We start from the raw sequence: 21,004 nt of genomic DNA, 5'->3' as shown, positions 1-21,004 counted from the left end.
CCCCAGTGGTAGGCAAAGCCAGATCATGAAGGAACTTGAAAGCCGCTTTAAGGTCATTAGATTTTTTTTATTCCTTTTAGGATTACATATGACATATATTTTTAATCAAAAAGGAAAACTAAGTCAGTAAATTGTAGGCATACTAAAACTATCCCTTGGAGGTAAAATGCTAAAAGGAATTTTGATCAAAAATCCCTCATTTAAACCACTGCATCAGAATTAACTTCTTACAAATTCTCTCTAGAGTTAACTCTGGAAAGTAGAAGTACAAGATATTAACCAGAGCCCTTGACTGTAGTATACAGTGGATGAGAATGTTAATCTCGTAAGTGCTGCCCTCATGGGCATCGAAAGCACTTGTTAATTCTCCTGTAATAAATATCCAAGATCCATTCTCAAAGCTGATATTAGCATTCTGTTATGAAAAGCACAGCCATGCTAATATCAACACACAAATATAATCCAGTGCCTATAAGACAAAGAATAGAATTAGTGGCAGCTTATTGTCACTTAATTAATTTGGCAACCATGACAGAGAATTAAAACATTTTTGGGAACTATGTAACAGACCATACAGTTTAAAAACAATAAAAGTGTAAAAATAATCTATGCATCATATAGTGACTCAACAAATGGGTGAAAATACTAATGAAATAAGTGGAATTATGGGGTCATCAAGATGGCTCAGCAGTAAAGGTGCTTACAGCCAAGGATGACAGGATGAGTTCAGTCTCAGGAATCCAAGTTGTCCTTTGACCTCTACAAAAGGTGGCCCTGGGCAAGAGTGTTGACACTGATGATAGTGAGGAGTGGCCAGATTCCAGTTATACTCTGAAAGGTAAGCCACCAGGATCCCCTGCGTCTGTCCGGGGTGTGATGGACAAGAAGGAGGAGCTAAGGAACAATGGAGGCTTGAGGCCTGACTCTCTGGAAGGACAGCATTGCTGTCTCCTAAGATGAGACACTCAGACAGAGCAAGTTTGGGTGAGTGAGGTCAGGACTTCATGGCTATTCATATCATATCTGAAACAGCCAGCAGTCATGCAAATGGAGATATTTAAGTAAGTATTTGGACATACAGCTCTGGTGAAAATTCAGTAAAAGGTCTGGGCTAGAGATACCGGAGTCGTATATTGTTTGAACTCAGGAGACTGGATGAAACTCCCAGTGAACACAGATCAAAAGGATCAAAGAATAAGACTTGGGACATGCTCATGTTAGGGTAGGGCAGGGAGGAGCCTAGGAAAGAAACTTTGAAATGGCAAGATGGGAAGTGATGGGAATATTAGGAGAACATGTGAAGCTAACCAGGAAAACAGCTCTCAACCAAAGAGGGCAGGTCATGGAAACTGGTCCTTAGACATTAACATGTCACCCATCTGACCCATGAGACACGTGTCCATAATACTGGGACTGTAGTGAATAGGCTTAAAAGGGAGGTTACTGACTCTTCCTTTTTAAAAAGCCAACTGTGGGCTAGAGAGATGGCTCAGCGGTTAAAGAGCCCTGGCTGTTCTTCCAGAGGTCCTGAGTTCAATTCCCAGCAAACACATGGTGGCTCACAACCATCCCTAAGGAGATCTGGTGCCCTCTTCTGGCATGCAAGCATGCATGTAGGCAGAACACTGTATACATAATCAATCAATCAATCAATCTTTAAAAAGCCAACTGCAAGCAGTCATGGTGGTACAGACCTGAACACACACACACACACACACACATATACGCACGCATGCGCGTGTAAAATGCAAAAACAATAAAATAAAATTTCCAAACTTGCTTTGAGAATAAGCATATACATGCTTTTTCACAGACAGAGCCATGAGAACACACATTATGCTTCTGAAGTTTAAAGGAAAGCAAACTGAAAACTTCAACTGAGTTGCTCAAAGCTCCAGTTCTAACGTACTACTTCGTGCTCAGGGTCCAGCGTCAATACCTCCTCTACTTCTCCAAGCAGAACTTGTCTTTCTCCTGCGAATCTGTGAACCAGGGACTAACATGATTTATTTTACCTACTTAACAGCTTTATTGTGAGGGTCAAATGAATATGCAAAATTAATTAATTGATACATCGCAAACCTTATAAACAGAAACTCACGAACTTTCCTTTGATAAATGGCAAGCATTAGGAAAGCTGAGCTATCCATGTCTCTGAGTATTTTCATCTTTTAGTACCAAAGAGAATTAGAAAAAAGAAGAAGAAGAAAAGCTGGGCTCAGTGACACACACCTGTAACTAGGAGCCAAGGAAGGAAGGAAGCTTCACAACGGCCAGCCTGAGCTACACAGACTGTCTCAGAGCAGGGAGGAGGTGGGTACATGGTAAAAGTGTCCCCACTAAGAGACGGTAGGTTGGTAAAGCGGACTCTCTCTCAACAGACCCGCATTCCAACAGAAACTATGGCGATGGTTTGAGACAACTGAAGGAATGAAAAGGACTGTCAGGTCAGTTCTTTTCTACCATGAATGTCACGTGACTCCGATGACTATTCCCAGTCCTTCCCCGAACATCTTTCTCATCTCCAGCTGAGCTGCTTCCCCAACTGTCCTGGCACGGGGACAATACGGAGATCCCAGAAATCAAAATCATTCTTACATCCAGACTTGTTCTCCGCCTCTCATCACCATTCGTAGCTCAGTTACTTTCTGAATTGTGCACAGGAGTCCACAAAGGACTTTCGTAGTTGTTAGCTGACCCTCTAGGCCCAGTAACTTGATGAGCCAAAACTTTTAACTAAAGAAAAATTGCAGCTATCCCTACATAGACTATAAGGTTTAAAAATTCCTCCAAGTCCACACGTGTAGTTAGTGCATACACAAAAGAAAAACTGAAGCAAATGTTATCATTGGACTGCATTTATTTTCCACCACACACAGGAAGGAAGGAGAAAAAGAGGAGGGGGGGGAGGGGGAGGAGGGGGAGGGGGAGGAGGAGGAGGGGGAAGAGGAGACAGAAAGCACCTTTGAGAATGTTTTGCTAAGGGCCATCTTGTTTCCGTATAAATGGGCTGAATTTTGACAATATAAACTGCTTGAGCATTTGAAATCCTAATTTCCCATAGAACTTTAAGGCTCTTCTGTAATTTAAAACTTCCCTATCATTTCTCAAATTCTTCTCTAAAGATAACTCCTGTTTTTCCAGAAGTATCCCACAAATAGAATGATTCTTTGTGTCTGTCACTGGCAATTTTGTTAACCACTTAATTTCTGCATCCATCTGTTGAAAATTATTAATAGTCACCAGGTCACTACACTAGCTTTATCCCTGAAGATCAGCAAGCTGCTTCTAGAAGTGGCCTGTCAGATCTTCTTTATTACATTTATTTTGGTGAAGGGGTTCACGGTTGCTGTGCTGGAGGTCAGAGGACAACCTTCAGGAGTCGGGTCTCTCCTTCCATCATGTGGCTCCGGGCATCTAACTCAGGTTGTCAGGCTTGGAGGCAAGCACCTTTCTCCACTGAGCCTTCTTACCCCTATCAAATATCTTACCTTGATATAATTTGTTCCGAGATTTTAGTCGCCCTTTTAAAAATCGCTTTTGTTTGGAATTTTTAAAACGCTGACACATACCAACAGACTCATTGTTTAATAGTCTGATGGGGGAACTGTTCTTGTTTGAAAGACCTTTAATTCCCGGAGTCTGGGGTCACAACCAGGACAACGTCTGAGGCCGACTTCAGCCTGACCTGTCTTGCTCTTCTAGATCTCCCTGTGACCTGATGATACTTATTACGAACAGAGCCAAAGATGCATACTCACCAAGTGGACATAAGGCACAAAGTATCCAAACAGTGCAAGTGGTATTCCAGCCGCCCACACTGCATAAGCTGTCACCTTGAAGATGGCAAAATTGAAGAATTTTTTTGGAGGACTAAACTTTCTCCTGGAAAAGAAGGAGAATCTGCTGCTCTCGCTCTCTTTCTCTTTGGCACTGGAAACAAGAGGTCGGTAAGTAAAGCCAGCCAGAAAGAGAACGAACATGAAGACGCAGAGGACTCTCAGTGTGTGCAAGAGGCCCACGCTCTTAGTCAGATTCCCTAAAAGCAGAGGGAGCAAAATTGTGAAGACGCTGCTGCCGGCCGTGACGATGCCGTTAACTAGTCCGAGGCGCTTCTTGAAGTAGTGTCCCAAGATAACCAGTGAAGGCTGGTATGCAAAGGAGCAGCCGCAGGCAAATATGATTCCATAGGTAAGGTACAGAGGCTCGATGGAGCTGCATAAAGATGAGAGAGACAGAAAGCAGCTTTAATCTTTTTCATGGTGCTTAGCAGAACAACACCTTATATAGGAGGCTGGCGAGACAGCTCAGCAGTTAGAGCAGGGGACCTGGACTCCGCTCCCAGCACCCACATGGCAGTTCACAACCACTGTAACTCCAGTCCCAGGGGATCTGGTGGCCTCTTCTGGTCTCTGTGGGCACTAGGAATGCGCACATATGTGAATTTAAACATTCATACACATGAAATAAAATTAAATAAATAATTCTTGAAAGGAATTCCCTTAGTAAAAACAGATCTTGTCAACATGTTTTCTGAAAATAAAAATTTAAAAAAAAATGTAGAAAGGCTTAATAAATCAAGACTACAGCAGTAAAATATTTTAATTTAATCTGAATGAGCGAAAAATGACCATTAAGGTCACCAGTGACTCTGCTCCCCTTTGCCTGCCAAGGATTTCTGGTGAACCATACACAGCATTGGGTAAGAACTATGTTCTCCACAGCTCAGAAATAAAGACAGCTGCCAGGAAGGGACAATAAAATCTTGTTCAATAGTACTTCTAAATTACAATTTAACTATGCACACATTATTTTTATGGCCTTTTCCCAGGTGCTTACTAAGCAATATAGTCAGAGAGAAGACTGTCTGGTATTGGCTCCTCAGCATCGTATCAAGAATATGTGCATGGGGGAGCAGCTGTGCTCCGCCCCCAGGGCTGTCAACCAACCTTCGCCCTGTATTGCGTTGTTCCCAGCATTGTGCAAGATAAGAAGAAATCATATTCAGATTGCATTAAGGCCAAATTAAAGTGTGCTCAGCAGTGATTCCAGTCTGCAAGCTTTTAAAGTAACGTATTAGTGCTCTCAAAAGAATAAAAAGAATACAAGAATTTCTAATTTAATCAAATAACTACACATCTCTTGGAAAGGTGAAGTTTGTGCTTGGAAACAATCAAGGTAAGGACTAGAAGAAAACAAGTTAAAAGTTGTCTTCTTTTTCTTTCTTACTTTTTTTCTAAAGTCCACTTTAAAAGGCTATTTTATCAGTAGATAAAGCTGGTTAATAATTACATTTTGGACAATAATGCTCACCTACCAATATGCTGAGGGACTCACAAGGAACTCAAATCTGCTCAAATTTAGCACATTGGCAATCCTGAGAGCCCTTCCCCTTGGACTAACCCACACAGAGCACCACCTTCACATTACCACTAGGCTGTCCCAGATGAGTCTCACTTCATTCTGGTCACTATGTCCCAAATTACCACTCTTCTTCTTCTTTGTTTGTTTTGCTTTGCTTTTTCAAGATAGGATTTCTCTGTGCAGCCCTGGCAGTCCTGGAACTCACTCTGTAGAGCAGGCTGGCCTTGAACACAGAGATCCACCTGCCTCTGCCTCCCGAGTGGTAGGATTTAAAGCATGCACCGCCACATCCTGCTCAGGTTTCCACTCTTGATTCACATTAAACAGAAACTTGGTGGGAAAGATTGAAAAGTGTATCTTCAAGTTTGTATTCCTATCCCGAATAAAGCAATACTTCTATTCCTATCCCCAGTAAGAATCACATAGAACAAATAATGCTTCCTTTCAAAATTGTTTTAATTCTTATTATTTTATGTGTATGAGTGCTTTGCCTGAATGTACATCTGTGTACCTTGTGTGTACCTGATGCTCATGGAGGCCAGAAGAGTGCCTTGGATCCTCTGAGACTGGTGTTATAGGTAGGTGCTGGAACTGAACTGCTCTGTACGAGCAGCCTGTGCTCTTGATCACTGAGCCATCTCTCCAGCCCGGGCTTCATTCTTTTTGGTTGGAGGGGGAAGGTGTGTTTTGTTTTTTAGGTCTCTCACTCTGTAGCAGAGATTAACCTTGAGTTCATGATGCTTCATTCTGTACCAAATTTCCCACATAAGCAGTTTTCCAAATAATTGCAAGTTCTTAAACTCTCAAAATTTTAAAGAAAAGAAATGTAAAATTTATATACCCTCAGCAAGGGGCAGAGCCACGGGAGCTAGCCAGTACCTGGAGAATTCCAAACCAACTGCTTTGCTTTTGAAATGAAGTGTTTAGAAGAAGTCAGAGAAGCTCCTATAATGAAGACCTGCTTTCTTCTAAGAAGCATAGTTTTAAAGAACTTAAATAAAATTTTAGAGGAGAAGTACAAAAGCTAACTGCCCACTTTGGATTGAGGAAGGGGTGTGTGTGTGCGTGCGTGCGTGCGTGCGTGCGTGCGTGTGTGTGTGTGTGTGTGTGTGTGTGTGTGTGTGTGTGTAGTAGGAAGTGAAGTGAGAAAAGCTAGGGATTCTGCTGACTAAATATGAAAAAACTTAAAATAAGCAGGGCCAATATTGCAAGCTAGATCCCTTCTTAACCCCACCCATGACTAAGTCATGGTTTTCAACTAAGGGACCATGAGGGTAGGCGGGGAAGGGGGGCGGGGAGGAAGACAAGCCACCAGCTGGAGATGGTCTTCAGGCTTCTCCTTGCTAACTGCCTCCTGCTACCGGTGCTGCGGGACACCGGTGCTCCTCTAACCAAAAGTTCTCAGAACCACGAAGAACTGAGGACCACGGCTGTTTCATCCTATAACGTGTCCTTTGGCCTTAGTGTCTTTGGAGGCCTGCATCTTTTCTTCTAATAGATGTAGTATATGGCATTAAGTTTTAAAGTGTATTTTAACCACTTTATGTTGTCATGGTATTTAAATATTCTAATATCTTCTTTTTATTTTTTTATTATTTTTTAAAGTATAGACTGGAAATTTCTACCTGGGTTGGCACTGATTTAGAAGATCTTATTCTCATCAATAAAATAATTTTCCTATCAGGCTTATGACTTAAAAATACCCCCTATGAACCCTCGAGATCTATGGTGGCAGTGACTTTAAACTAAAACCATAGCTGAAGATAACTCATAGATATAACTTGATTCCTTTAGGAGTTTTATGTAAATAGATTAAAACAAAAAGAAAAACATTTTTCTTGGCTCTGGTGAACACATGCACCCTGACATCTAAAATTGGCCACTGCGAGCAAATATGTCTCAATGTTCCGCCTCGGGTGTGCTGCTGTGAGTGGCGGCAACGGCGATCTCCAGAACGTTGTCGTTTCAAGGGGATCTTCCTTGTAAACAGCAAAGACTCTGGAAGGTCTTTAACAACTCTCCAGGAGCAACATGAAGCAGCCATGTCCTTACCTTACGAAAGAGCTGGACATGAGTCCGATGAAGCCCACGGCAGCACCCACGACAGCTGTTTTCCGGCAGCCAAACATGTCTGTGAAGACACTGACTATGGGGCAGCAGAAGAAGATCATGCCCATGGACAGCGAGCCTACCCATGCTGGAAAAGAAGAGAGAGCATCACAACGTCGTCCAACACTGCACTCCTCCCCATTCCATCTGGAAAGTGGCTAACCCGCGGCGAGGAAAAGCCCTGATGCACACGGACAACCAGAGGGAACGCTGTAACAAGATGTCAACAGTCTGAACACTTGAAGTGCTTGGCCAGTAGCGATGCGTATAGCAACGGAATGTAAGTGAATTCTTGAAAGCTTGTGCTTTTCAATTAATTAGACATTCTTCTATGGCCCTGTCTAATGGATATCTTTGTTTGTAAGCAATTTCTAGTCTGAGGCAAATTTCATTAAATAAAAGTTAAAAATTAAAAAGAAAGTTGGTCTTGGTAGAGCACACCTATGGTCTCAGCACTCAGGAAGCTATAACAGAAGAATGAGTTTGAATCAGCTTGGGTATCATAATAAGACACCCCCCTCCAAATACACAAACACATACACATACACACATGCACAAATTTAGTTTAGGAATTTATACTGGGGAGGTCAGAATGCAAAGAAATGACCACTGAAATCAGGATAGGGATTATAACTCTTTGCTTTAGAATGATCGTTTTTGAAGACAGGGCCTCACTCTGTAGCCCCCGCTGGCCTAGAACTCACTATGTTGCCCTAACTGGCCTCCAACTTACCAACTCTCCTATCTCAACTAGCCTTCCAGACTCCTAGAATTACAGATGTGAGCCACCATGTCAGCTGTGATGAACTCAAGTAGAGCAAAGATTGCTGTCCTTTGGGAACAAATAGTTAAGGAGTGATTGTCTGTATAACGTCTGGGCTTGGTTTTTGGTTTTGACCTAAAGAGAATGACTTATTTCTGACCTGAACAATAACTATAGGGTATTTGTTTCCCATTATTTATAGAACTATGCTATTTTATTTTCTTCTCTGCAAGTATGTTATTTTCTTCTGATTCTATAAAATCCAAAACAAACCCAGAAAGCATTAGGTACAATAATCATAACAGCATCTCAAAGAAGTGAATGATTTGTCATCAAGCCTGAAAGTTCCTCTAAAAATAAGCTAATAGGGCCTACATGATGTGGCTGTACAACAAGCCCTATAATAAAGTTGTCCCTGAGAGGCCACTTCCCTTCTGAGTTGGTTTAAATATCTTAGAAATGGATTACACATATACCTTCCCAGAATTCCTGAGGATTGAGAAAAGTGTAAGTGAATCTCCATGCCCAGACACCACGCTTCCTCATTTAAAGCTCCAATAATGGTAAGAATGTAGGCCCACATCATCAACTAAGCAGGGCTCATAGGGACTCACAGAGACTGAAGCAGTAATCACGGAGCCTCCGTGGATCTGAGCTAGGTCCTCTGTATATACCTTATGGTTGTGGAGCTTGGTGTCCTTGTGGGACTCCCAACAGTGGGAAGGGGTGTGTCTCTGGCCCTTTCCTCCTACTGGGTTGCCTCGTTCACCCTTGATATGAGGTTTGTGCCTAGTCTTATTGTATCTTACTAGGCTGTGTTCAGTGGATGATAGCCTTGGGAGATCTGTTTTGGTTTGGTTTTGGTTTTTTTTAAAGGGAAATAGAGGAGTAGTGGATCTGGGGGAGAGAGGAGGTTGGGGGAGGGACTAGAAGAAGTGGAGAGAGGGGAAATTGAGGTGGAGATGTAGTATATGAGAGAGAAAAAGAATGCAGGTGATCTCTAACTCCACCGGGCTCTGAACATCTCTACCTGTGTGTCTCCGCTTCCTTAACAGAGACATGAATCCCTATGCTAAGACCTTTCTTAGTACCAGGTCTAATTGAAGTTTGACCATATTGATTGATAACTTCACTTTTTTTTATTTCTTGCACTTTAAGATACACTTAAACTATGTACATAATATACTAAAATAGCCATGATTCTAATTTTCTTCCTTTATCAGAAAGAAGACTGTAATCCTAAAACACTACTGTGTGCTGGGACCAAACCCACTCCTCCCATGCTAGAGCACAGAGCATCTCTCCAGCCTGATGCTTTATTTTTTCAGCACCAACATCAGCACTGTGCTGAAGAGAACATCTCCAGCGAATACAAAGAGCAACATGGACCCAAATTAACTAAACCGGACACCACAGGATAGTCTGCCAGACAGTCAGGGTACCTGCTCCATCCAAACCGAAGCCTAAACCAAGAAAACCATCTGCTAAGAAGGACCCCAGAACAAACATTGGCGGCTGCTCTGGAGGAAGGAAACAGCTAACTGGAGAGCAGGCACTGGCATCATCGGAAAGGGTGAGAACAGAGCTGAAGAGACAGAAAGCTCAGTCTGCTGACAGCATGCGGGAGTGAGCTCTGTGGAAATCTGAGGACAACTTTTCAAAGCTATTTTTACTAAGCAGTTTGTGAATGCTAGTTTTTAGGACCCCGCTAATTGGATTACCCTTACCTACCTTCTCTCTGAGTCATTCTTTGTTTTGGAAATTTCCATCATCCTTAAGTAAAATAAATGTTGATTTAATGCTGTAAGCCAAGCACAGTGCTGACTCAGCATTCCACATTAGTGCTTTAAAGCTTTAGTCTTGTGCGTTCTGTGGTATTTTTACGGTACGTATTTGAATTTTTCATGTTTTTCCTGGAGCAAAAATCTGTGATTTTTGCCTAGATTTTATGTGATTTTAATGAAACGTGGGTAATCATGGCCACCTGCTAATTATTTATGGTTTAAAATAAAAGGTATTTGCTAGGCATAGTGTCTCACTTGTAATTCTAACACGTGGGTGGCTGGAGCAGGAGGACTGTTGTGACTTCAAGTTCAGACTGAGCTACATAGACGCCGTCATTAAAAATAAAAAAATTACTCATCAGTAATAACTTAATCCCATTCAAAAAAATCTTAGTAATCCATGCTTAAGAAATGGTTTACTGGGCTAGGTATGGTGATGCTCACCTTTAATTCCAGCACTCAGGAAGCTGAAACAGGAAGATCTCTATGAGTTTGAGGCTAGCCTGATCTACATAATAAGTTCTAAGACAGCCAGGGTACATAGTGAGATAATGCCTCAAAATGAATGAATGAATGAATGAATGAATGAATGAATGAATGAAGCTAACAACAACAGAAACAATACACTATTAAACCCAGCAGAATAGAACACTGTCATCCATTCTGAGATGTAGGTACTTCTACAATGTACAGGTACTAACAATGAAGGACTCAAAACTGTAACTCCAGTCGTGGGGAACCTGACAACCTCTCTGGCCTCTGTGGGCACTGCACACAGGCAAACCCCCAGGCACATAAAAATAAATCAATATAGCAGTCCGAACAACAGCATCGATCATCTTAACCCTGTTCCGGACAGCAGCTGCAGGAAGTTGTTACAGGGAGCTGTTAGCACTGATCAGGGTGGATGGGGACAAAGGAGGAGCAGCTGACATTCCTGGAGCACCTTCATCTATACAAAGGACCTAGAACGAACTTGTCATGTGACCTTCAGGCAAACCTATCAAGTATTATCTTCATTTTTTAATGGCAGAAAGATATTAGAGCTATTAAGAAACTTGAGGAAGTTCTGCAAGTTTGTAGGATTCAAACCAAACATTCTAGTTGTTAGCAGGAATAAAAAGACATGCACAAAAGGTGTGTGTCTGACAGTATCACTATGTCTTTCCCTACCCTACGTACTCCGAAGACGTTCATTATCCAGCTTAAGTAAAATGAAGTCCAGACACAGTGGGCTCATGTTTCCACACATCACCCTCCATTCCATAACAATTCAGTTATACTATCAAAAAAATAAAAATTTCCCACCCAAACCAACGAGCTTGCCCACCTGGAAGGGTCCCGGTCTAGATGCAGGATTGGCAGTGAATGTTCCCTGGGAGACAGTGGTGGAGGGCCACAGAGGCCTGAGCTTCACCTCCTCTATGCCTGTGAAAGGAGGCTGGAGGCACAGGGGCCTAGGTCTGGGGTGGGAGTGGGGGTGTGGGGCAGGGTTTGACACAAGAGTCAAACCAGACAACGCAGCCCCACTCAGGATGATCCCAAACCTAAGCCAGCTTTGTGCCAATAAAATGCCAACTACAGTCACTCAGATGAAATAATCCCACAGCCCAACTGAACGACCATATCAACGTGAGGATGCTTACACGTTTAAGGACAGTGTGGTTGGTTACAGACAGGATCTGGAAGCCCTTGAACTCTCCATCTTCCGGCCTCAGCCTCCTCCTGCTGGAACTGCAGGTGTATAGTTGCCATAGCTAGCCTCCTCCCCAAGCTTTTTAAAAATAAATTTTCATTTAAGAAGTTGGAGGGGGGGGTGGCTAGAGAGACGGCTCAGTAGTTAAGAGCACCAACTGCTCTTCCAAGAGGTCCTGAGTTCAATTCCCAGCAACCACATGGTGGCTCACAACCATCTGTAACAAGATCTGGTGCCCTCTTCTAGGCCTGCAGTCAAACCTGCTGTATACATAATAAATAAATAAAAAATAAAAAAGTTTGGGGGTGGGTGGGTATATGCCACTGATCCCAGCACTTAGGAAGCAGAGGTAGATGGATCCCTGTGAATTCAAGGACAGCCTAGTCTCTATGGCAAGTTGTAGGCCAGCCAGGACTATAAGATCTTGTCTCAAAAATAAATTAATTAATTAGTAAGTAAATAAATAAATAAGAGAGAAAAGTTTCAGATTTACACAAAAATGAGGATGATAAAAACAGTAACTACACATCTTATCCCTATCCACTTCCTCCTTTTTTTAAAAAAAATCTTCAATTAGTATGGTATTCTTTTATAAGGAAACAATACTGATATTGTGTCCTTTATTCAGATTCTTCAGACTTACCTAATGTCCTTTTTTGCTCTGGGACCCAGTCTAGGACATGTCTGCTTCGGCTCCCTGACTGACAGTCTGCCTGCCTTCCCTAGTGTTTGCTAACCTTGGCAGCACTGAGTATTTATCAGGTATATTGTAGAACGTCCCCGATGTGGCTGTTGTGGAGTTGTGGGCATCATAAAGAGGCACATTAGCAAACCACAGCAATTAGCAAACCCCCTTGCCCACCTAGCTGGGTGGTGTTTTCAGGGTCCTGCACTGTGAAGCTGCCTTCCTCCTCCTTCTATACTGCGCTCTTGGAAGGCTGCCACTAGGTAAGGCTCACACTGCAGGAGTGAGACTTAAGCTTCACCTTGAGAGCAAAGTGTCTGCCTACATAGACTGTCTGGAATTCTTCTGCATGGGAGATCAGTGTACTCGAATGATCTCACATTCATCTCTGCAGACATAACAGGCTCTTATTATATGGTTTTGGTTACATTCAAATCTTGTTGGCTACTAGAAGCTCTTTGAGGAATCTTTCATTTGGCTGTCAGTCTTTGGCATAGCTCCCACTTATATAATTTGGGGTTTTTATTTATGTTTTAAAGGCAGGGTTCTTCTATGTAGCCTAGACTGGCCTCAGATTCATAATCCTTCTGCCTCAGTTTCCCAAATAGCTGGAATCGCAGGCATGTAGCATTATACCAAGCTTCTGTGCATCTATATGTAACCATCAGGATCTACATTAAGTCAACTTTAAATTAACATTGGTGTCTCTAATTCCATTATCGTGGGACGACTTATTCTAGGCTTCATCCTGTCTTGATTGTAACCTTTCATTCCAGCAGTGAAAATCCAGAAATCTACTTTTCATCTCAGAAAGTTAGGAAAGTAATGCTAGGCGTGTAATCCCAGAAATCAGGAGGCTGAGGCAGAAGCTTGTAAATTCAAGGGCCAGTCTGGGCCTCATAGCAAATGTGATACCACAGGACCTTGTCTCAAAGAAAGAAAAGAATGAACGAAAGGAAGAAAGATAATGTAAAAGATGAAGGAGGGATCAAGGAAAGGAGAATGGGAAGGAGTTATAAAAGTAAAACATGACTTACATGTTTTGTCCATAATATCAAGACTTTGTATGCACTGAACTGCAAAGTAACACTGACCCCATTCAAATCTCAACTGCCATCACTGCTGCAGTGGGGGTGGGGGTGGGAGGACCCAGCCCGTGCCACCTCAGCAAGTGAGAGACTCACCAAACTACAGCCTCAGGCCTTTGCCATTTTTGCATTTTGAAATAGGATCTTGCTAAATTGCCACCCTGGCCCTAAACTTGCAATGTAGGCCAAAAAGGCCTCAAATTTACAATCCCTCCCCAGTAGCTGGGATTGCAGGTATATGTAGCACGGTCAGCTTTAAAACAAACTAAAGTTTTAATTTGCAATGGTTTTGGGTCATGGCTTACACACACAAAAATAACACTTATAAAGTCCTCTGAGGTCAAATGGGTGAGGAGATTGTTCGCGGTTGGAGATGAAGGCTCAGAGACTTGGCTGAGGAGGTCAGGGTGCTGAAGGCCTAACATGTCTGCTAGCTGACAACCATCACATCACATGGAAGGTCTGAACCAGAGCAGCAAAGCTCTAAGTACAGATTTCCGAACTTACATATCATGTATTGCCCTAAAAACTTGAAAAATAACAAGGTTTGGGATTTTAAAAAGAGAAATCATACTACATCAAACCTCCACCAACTCCTAAGCCTCCACGGCTCATCTCTCACCTGTTAGAACCAACAGCCATGTACGTAGTCTTATCTTTGGGACAATTCCTTTCACTTCTAATCTAGAGCTACAGTTCTGACTCTGCAAACCTCGTTTATCGATTAAGATTGATTCTTCTAAGAGTAATAAATGGTTTAGCCTTATTGGTTCACAGAAGAAGCCAAAGTCCCTCGGTGCACTTCCACAACAGCAGTGGGTTGTCCTGACTACAGGACGCCACCCTCACAATATGCCCACTTCACTCTAGTAGAGACGGAGCCGGTGTAACTCAACAATGGAAGATTCACACCGTGGACCTATCTCCCGGACAGTGCTATCCAAGTCTGTCAAGAGGCTCACACTAATGCCACTCCTGCACTGTAATCTCCTCAGGCATAGCAATAATTGTATGTATGTTGCCTCTTAAAAAAGTCCCACTGAAAACAGTATTTGAAGATAGTGTTTAAGGGGCTGGGGATATGTCTCAGCAGTTAAGAGCACTTGCTGCTCTTGCAGAGAGCCTAAATTCAGTTCCCAGCACCCACACTGGGGCAGCTCACAAGCACCTGTGACTCCATTTTCAAGGGATCCAATGCCTTCTGGCCTCTTGAGTCATTGCACATATGTGGTCCAGTACAACAGGCGCACACATGTACATATAAATAAAAATGAATTTTTAAAAATTTCACGATGATTTTTTTTAAATGTACTAGAGAGATGGTCAAACAGTTAAGAGCACCGGCTGCTCTTGCAGAGGACCTGGGTTCAGTTCCCAGCACCCACAAGGTAGGTGGCCCACAATTATCTGTAACTTCAGTTCCAGGGAATCATACTCCCTCTTCTAACCTTCCTGGGAACCAAGCATGCACATGTTATACATATACACATGCATACTTGACACTTTCACTTAAAACAAAAAATATAAATCTACTTGGAAAGTGAAAAAATGCACAGCAGTTTTCTAAGTTGTTTACGTACTTTTGGTATGGTGCCCTCACTGTAGAGCACAGGAAGCCTGTGCACTTGGGTCCTGTGATCCGGGTACAGACTGCTGAGCTGGCTCTTGGGGCTGCTACTGCCTCTGCTTTACTGACAGGCGCTAGAGCAGCTGCCAGATGAACTAACTCCCCCGCTGCTTCTATCACAAGGACAGCGTGCAAGTCCGGTCATCACTCAGCACTTCCTAGAAGTTAAGGAGAAGCGCTTTGCTTCCCTTGAGTATGGGTGACTCGCCTGTGGTCGCGTTGGTCCCTCAGACTCCTCTCACCCTGCTTCCTGTTACATTTTTGCTGTCCTTGCTTTACAATAACCACGCAGCTATGATGTCTACACTGAAGGCTGTTTCCACCTGGCCTGAACTTCACACTCCAGAATTTTTTTTATTGTTTTAGGTTGTGTTTTCTGATGCTGAAAACCACATCAATCCCTGTGGAATGAGGTCACATAGATTAATACACATAGAGTCCTATTACTGTAGACATTTAATTTTTAAATAGTAACTGGACTGATGGCCTTACAGTGAGTGGGAAATATACAATTTTACTGAGTTCTTATAAAGCCTTGAAAATGTTCTTCAAACCAGAACTAACTGTTCTTCACCTAGACATTTCTGCAGAATCCTCTGAGACTTATTTTAAATTCTCAACTCTCAAGAAAAACCACCCCTATACTCCTGTGCACCTCCTCTTCCTGTGGTGACTGCAGGAACCACTGCCACGAGACGGTGTCTAAGTCAAGAATGAAAACCGTAACTACTAGTGATCAGAGACTACAAACACACTCAGAGCACACATCTCTGCAAGGAAAATGAAAACCAACATAAAGGGAGCTCCTGCCACGTGGCAGCCGCCGCTGTGTGGGCACTACCCACAGGCCTCAGCAGCCTCCCCCCCCCCACACACACACACAGTAGCCACTGCTCAGTGATTAAGCAGTTTGCCTAAGCGTGCTCAACAATGTAAGCAGAAGCATCTAGATTTAGCGCCTGGCCCAAAGCCCTGCCCTGGGCATTCATTCCATCACTCCTTATAAACAACCCCACTCCTGGTCAGCACACCTGAGCTGACAGCTCTCAAGCAGGATAAATAAATACACACCTAGTCCTTTTGATATAGTTCTTTAGTCCTTGAAGTTAGAGCAGGATTGATGACTGAGTGTGGGAAAGTGGTTAATGGGAAATTTTTCAGCTAAGTAATAATATTGAAAAATATTCTCCAAAACAGTGAAAAATATTCTCCAAAACAGTGAAGAAATGGTTGATTGTTCTTCACCCAAATGTTAATTTCTTTGTCGAGTTTTAGAAGCTAAGACATATTTTAAATTCTCAAACATCAAGAAAAACAGCTTCTGCGCCAGTGAGATAGCTCAGTGGATAAAGATGCCTGCTGCCAAGCCTGACTCCCTGAGTTCAATCCCCAAGACTCCTGTGGTGGATGGAGAGAACCAACTCCTAAAGGTTGTCCTCTGACCTCCACATGCACACCGTGGCTCATCCAGGGTTCATGTGCATGCATGCACAGGCGCGCGCACACACATAAACAGATAAAAATGTAATTATATTTTTTTAAAAAGAAAAGTTACTTTCTTTAAATGTGGGAGATCAACTTAGTAACTCAACTAGCTAGTTAGGACCCAATAAAGCTGCTTACAGCATCTTTCTGCGAAGGAATACATCAGAACCAGCTAACTCCAAGAATGTTGTACTGAACCGCCTAAGTGTTCCCCTTCCCCAGCACATGAGTTCTTACACATAAAACTGAAGACACTTACAGCAAGGTATCAACCATTAGAAATTCAAATACAAAGTTTTCCTTGAACTTTTCAATATAGCTTTGTTCTGCTTTGTCAATTACATGTAAAGTCATATGCAGTGATGAAAAATTTCTAAATTATGTCTAATAAAAATGTTGGATGCAATGGACAAGAGCTGAAAAATAATGAAAGTTCCACTTGCCAGATTTTTGGCCAACACATTCCTTCACTCGGCAAGTACAGAGTGACTACAGTGCATGTGTGCCAGCAAACGTCTGGATCTCAGAGGATGGAGGGAATAACACAGATGCCAATCTTCGCCCACAAAGAGGTGCCATTCTATAGAGGGACAAAAGCTAAGAATAAAAATGATATCATGGTTGGCAAAATTAGACCCCAAACCCCATTGTAAACAGAAGGCTGAAATTGATTAAATAAATAAACTTCAAAAGTGAAAAACTAGATCATTACATTTAGAATTCAGTACACTCAAAGGACAGTAAAAATGGGAAAGGAATACAGTGTGTTGGTCATGTGAGAAACATTTGAGCCACATACCCTGCTAGGCACTGGGGTCTTAAACACTTAATCTCATGCAGCTCTATTCAAGAAAAGCAAACAGGAAGAGGGCAGTGAGCAGTGTGATAATTGTGTACTATGGGACCTCTTAGGGAGGAGCACAGCCCAGATGTGGGAGGACAAGAGAAGTCAGACACTCTTTCCTCTGGGTACCATCTAAACTGTCTTGAAGAATAAATAGGCTTTCTTGGGCAAAAAATGAAGAGAAGAGGCAGGAGCATGCCATATATAGGAGTAGCACATGCAAAGTGAATGCTTGCAAGTGGTCCCTTAACGATGTGCTCAGAATCATAGCAAAGCTATGCCTGGCTAACCTGGGGATGACATGATCAAATGGTATATTGGAAACCTCACTCTGGTTTTGGAGAAAAGACTATTCAAAAGTGGAAAAACTAGATCGTTACATTTGGAATTCAGTAAACTCAAAGGACAGTATAAATGGGAAAGGAATTCACAGAGTGTTGGTCACATGAGAAACATTTGAGCCACAGACCCTGCTGGAAATGGAAATGGTGGAAAAATTGGGAGGAAATCAGAAGACTACATCAAGTCATTCATAAATGGCAATGATCCAAATTCAGTAAGTAAGGTACCAAGAGCATGGACATGGCAGATGTAAGAGAATCAACAGATTTGAAGATTCACTAGACAGAACCAGATAAGAGCTGTTTCTTTTAATAAAGAGTCTGGGAAAGAGACAATGGGCAGTGAGAGGCAGAGTTTAAGAACAAAGGAAACAAACAGATCCAGGAATGGGGTAAAGGAAAGATAGTAATTTGCTTGAAAATGAAAGCAACTTACTTTGTAGCACGAATCTAAAAAGGTCTTATCAATGAAACTCAAATCCGAGACCAGTTATTGGGGTGATTGCTGGAAGATCAGAGACACAGAACAAGCCACAGCTATCTCACTTCGGTAGTTCCTCAGGTGATCCTGTTTCCTCAGGCTGGAAGCTTCTGAGTCCCCCTCCACATGAATCTCAGCTGAACTGTGTTGCTCCAAAGCATGAATGCTTCTCCAGCCAAATGCTTAACCAACCAAATGCTTAACTAACTACATGCTTTTACTCCCTTAGTTCCTGGTCCTCACACCTTATATACCTTTCTCTTTCTGCTCCCACTCCCTGGGATTAAAGGTTGGGCTTCTGGGATTAAAGGCATGGGTCACCATGCTTAGCTGTTTCTAAAGTGGCCTTGAACTCAAAGATCCGGCTAGCTCTGCCTCCCAATTGCTGGGATCAAAGGCATGCACCACCACCACCCAACTTCTGTTATGGCTTACTCTTCATTTTTGGCTTTGTTCTAGTGGCTGTCTGTTCTCTGACCCCAGATATGTTTATTTCAGGGAACACACAATATTTCAGGGAACACAATACCCACCACATTACTTAGTATCCTGAATATAAAGCAGACATCTCTTTCTAAATCTGTAGCTCAGAGCAAGATTCCTAGGTGCTAGGAGCAGGCTTGGTGAGTAAGGGCACTCGCTGCACAAACATGAGTATTTGACTCAAATCCCCACCACATATAGACAGCCAGGAATGGTCACACACACCTGTAACCCCAGTACGATGGGCCGCGTGGTGGGGAGGGGCAAAGTAGGGCAGGGGGAAGGGAGGATAGACTGTCTGGGGCTTGCTGGCTGCTAGCCTAGCCACAGGTTCAGTAAAAGATTGTCTCAGGGGAATACAGCAGAGAATTACAGACAAAGGACAGACACTGGGTATCCTCCTCTATCTAGTTCCCATATGCCCAGAGACATGGACGAGAGACAGATGGATAGACAGACAGACACACACACACAACACACACACACACACTCTCTCTCTCTCTCACACACACACACACACACTCTCTCTCTCTCACACACACACACACACTCTCTCTCTCTCTCACACACACACACACATACACACACACACGGGGGGGGGGGGGACATAAACACATACATAAATAAAATAATTTTAACGCTAAAGAGATCTTTAGTTGGTAAAGTGCCAGAGTTGGATCCCCAGACCAATGTAAAAAAGACAGGTGGAATCCCAGTACTAAAGAAGTGGACACAGATGGCTCCCTGGGGCTCCCTGGGGCTCCCTGGGGCTCCCTGGCCACCCAGCCTAGTCTAGTAGGTAAGCTGCAGGCTCAAAACAAGACAAAGTTTCCCTAAGGAATAATAGCTGAAGCTGCATACACCACACACACACACACACACACACACACACACACACACACACACACTCACTTTCAAATTCTTTTTAATTTTTAAAACACTTTGTATGTGCAGGTGTTTTGCCTGCCATGTATGCCTGTGTTCCATGCAGATGACTAGAGTGGCCAGAGAGTGTTAGATTCTCTGGATCTGGAGTTACAGATGGTCGTGAGCCACCACGTGGGTGTCAGGAACTGTACCTGGGTCCTCTGCAAGAGCAGAAAGTACTCTTAACCACAGTGCCACCTATCCAGCCCTTTAAAGTTTTCTACATCATGGAGAATTTTATGGATTTCTAGTTTTGAATATTTGTTGTCGTTAGGCTAGGTTTGGTTTTGGGGTGTTCTGTTTTAATTAATTCCTTATTTATTTGATGTATATGGGTGTTTTGTCTTCATGTATGTCTATGCACCATGTCTCTGCCTGGTACCCATAGAGGCTAGAAAAGGGAATCAGATCCCCTGAAACTTGAGTTATGGACAGCTGTGAGTTGCCTTTTGAGTACTGGGAATTGAACCCAGGTCCTCTGGAAGAGCAGCCAGTGCTCTTACCACTCAGCTATCTCCCCAGCCCCTTGTGACAAGGTCTCACTGTGTAACCTTCGCTGTCCTGGAAGTCACTATGTAGACCAGAGTGGCCTTAAACTTGTTCCGATCCCCTGCCTCTGGCTTGCAAATGCTAGAATTACGGATGTGGTCACCATGCCCAGAGAATTTCTCTATTTTGAACAAATTTAGGCAGAAGTCAGTCAGAAAAAAAATCTCAAAGTGTTGCTGGATTTGGCCACTACTTGTTGGAAGGAACTCCTTTCAAAGGAGCAGAGAAATGTAACACAGATCATTTTCTTGAAAAAGATACCTCACATTTATGATTTTGGATGTTCTAAATTTTAAAAAGCAGCACAGTAAGTTACTATGCCGTGGAAAGCACAAATATAAGCCCACAGAACAATTGTCCTGATATTGTGCAAGTCGAGATCTGTAACACGGAACTCCCTCATTCATTGGCCTCTGACCCAGTCAGGAACTTCCCATCAGAGCAAGTGCAGGGACTATCCCCACAGTCTCTGTGACTACTCTGAGGCAAGGACCTGACTTACTGGTGCCTTTGGTAGGAGCAGCTGAATCTGCTTAACCAGCCCCTATGGGCTTCTCTTGTCTTTCACAGTGGCCTGTTCTGGGGTGGGGGTGGGGTGACCAAATTCTGTTGTTATCCATCCCATAAGCATACCAAGCAAGACCTGGAGGAAAGGTTGGCAGCTGGCCAGCTCACTGCTAACCAGTCTCTTCTATAGGATGAAGTGGGAGATAGTAATGTCCCCAGATGATGTTGTTGATGACAACTGGAATTTGTTTAAAACACTATGTCAGATAGA

General features: G+C 42.9%; 1 protein-coding gene across 1 annotated transcript in view; it reads right to left on the bottom strand.

Annotated features, from left to right (window-relative positions):
* The window catches only part of Slc16a10 (solute carrier family 16 member 10), a 97,175-nt gene that overhangs the window by 27,267 nt on the left and 48,904 nt on the right, over positions 1 to 21,004 (bottom strand). Inside the window, exons 2-3 of the mRNA XM_036168979.1 lie at positions 7,417 to 7,561; positions 3,762 to 4,215 (exon numbers count right to left, since the gene is read on the bottom strand). Of these exons, the coding sequence (XP_036024872.1) occupies positions 3,762 to 4,215; positions 7,417 to 7,561 (599 nt within the window). The remainder of the gene's footprint in view (positions 1 to 3,761; positions 4,216 to 7,416; positions 7,562 to 21,004) is intronic.

Source organism: Onychomys torridus, chromosome 19 (assembly GCF_903995425.1).
Source record: "Onychomys torridus chromosome 19, mOncTor1.1, whole genome shotgun sequence".
Lineage (NCBI taxonomy): Eukaryota > Metazoa > Chordata > Mammalia > Rodentia > Cricetidae > Onychomys > Onychomys torridus.
This window is presented reverse-complemented; position numbering and strand designations above follow the sequence as displayed.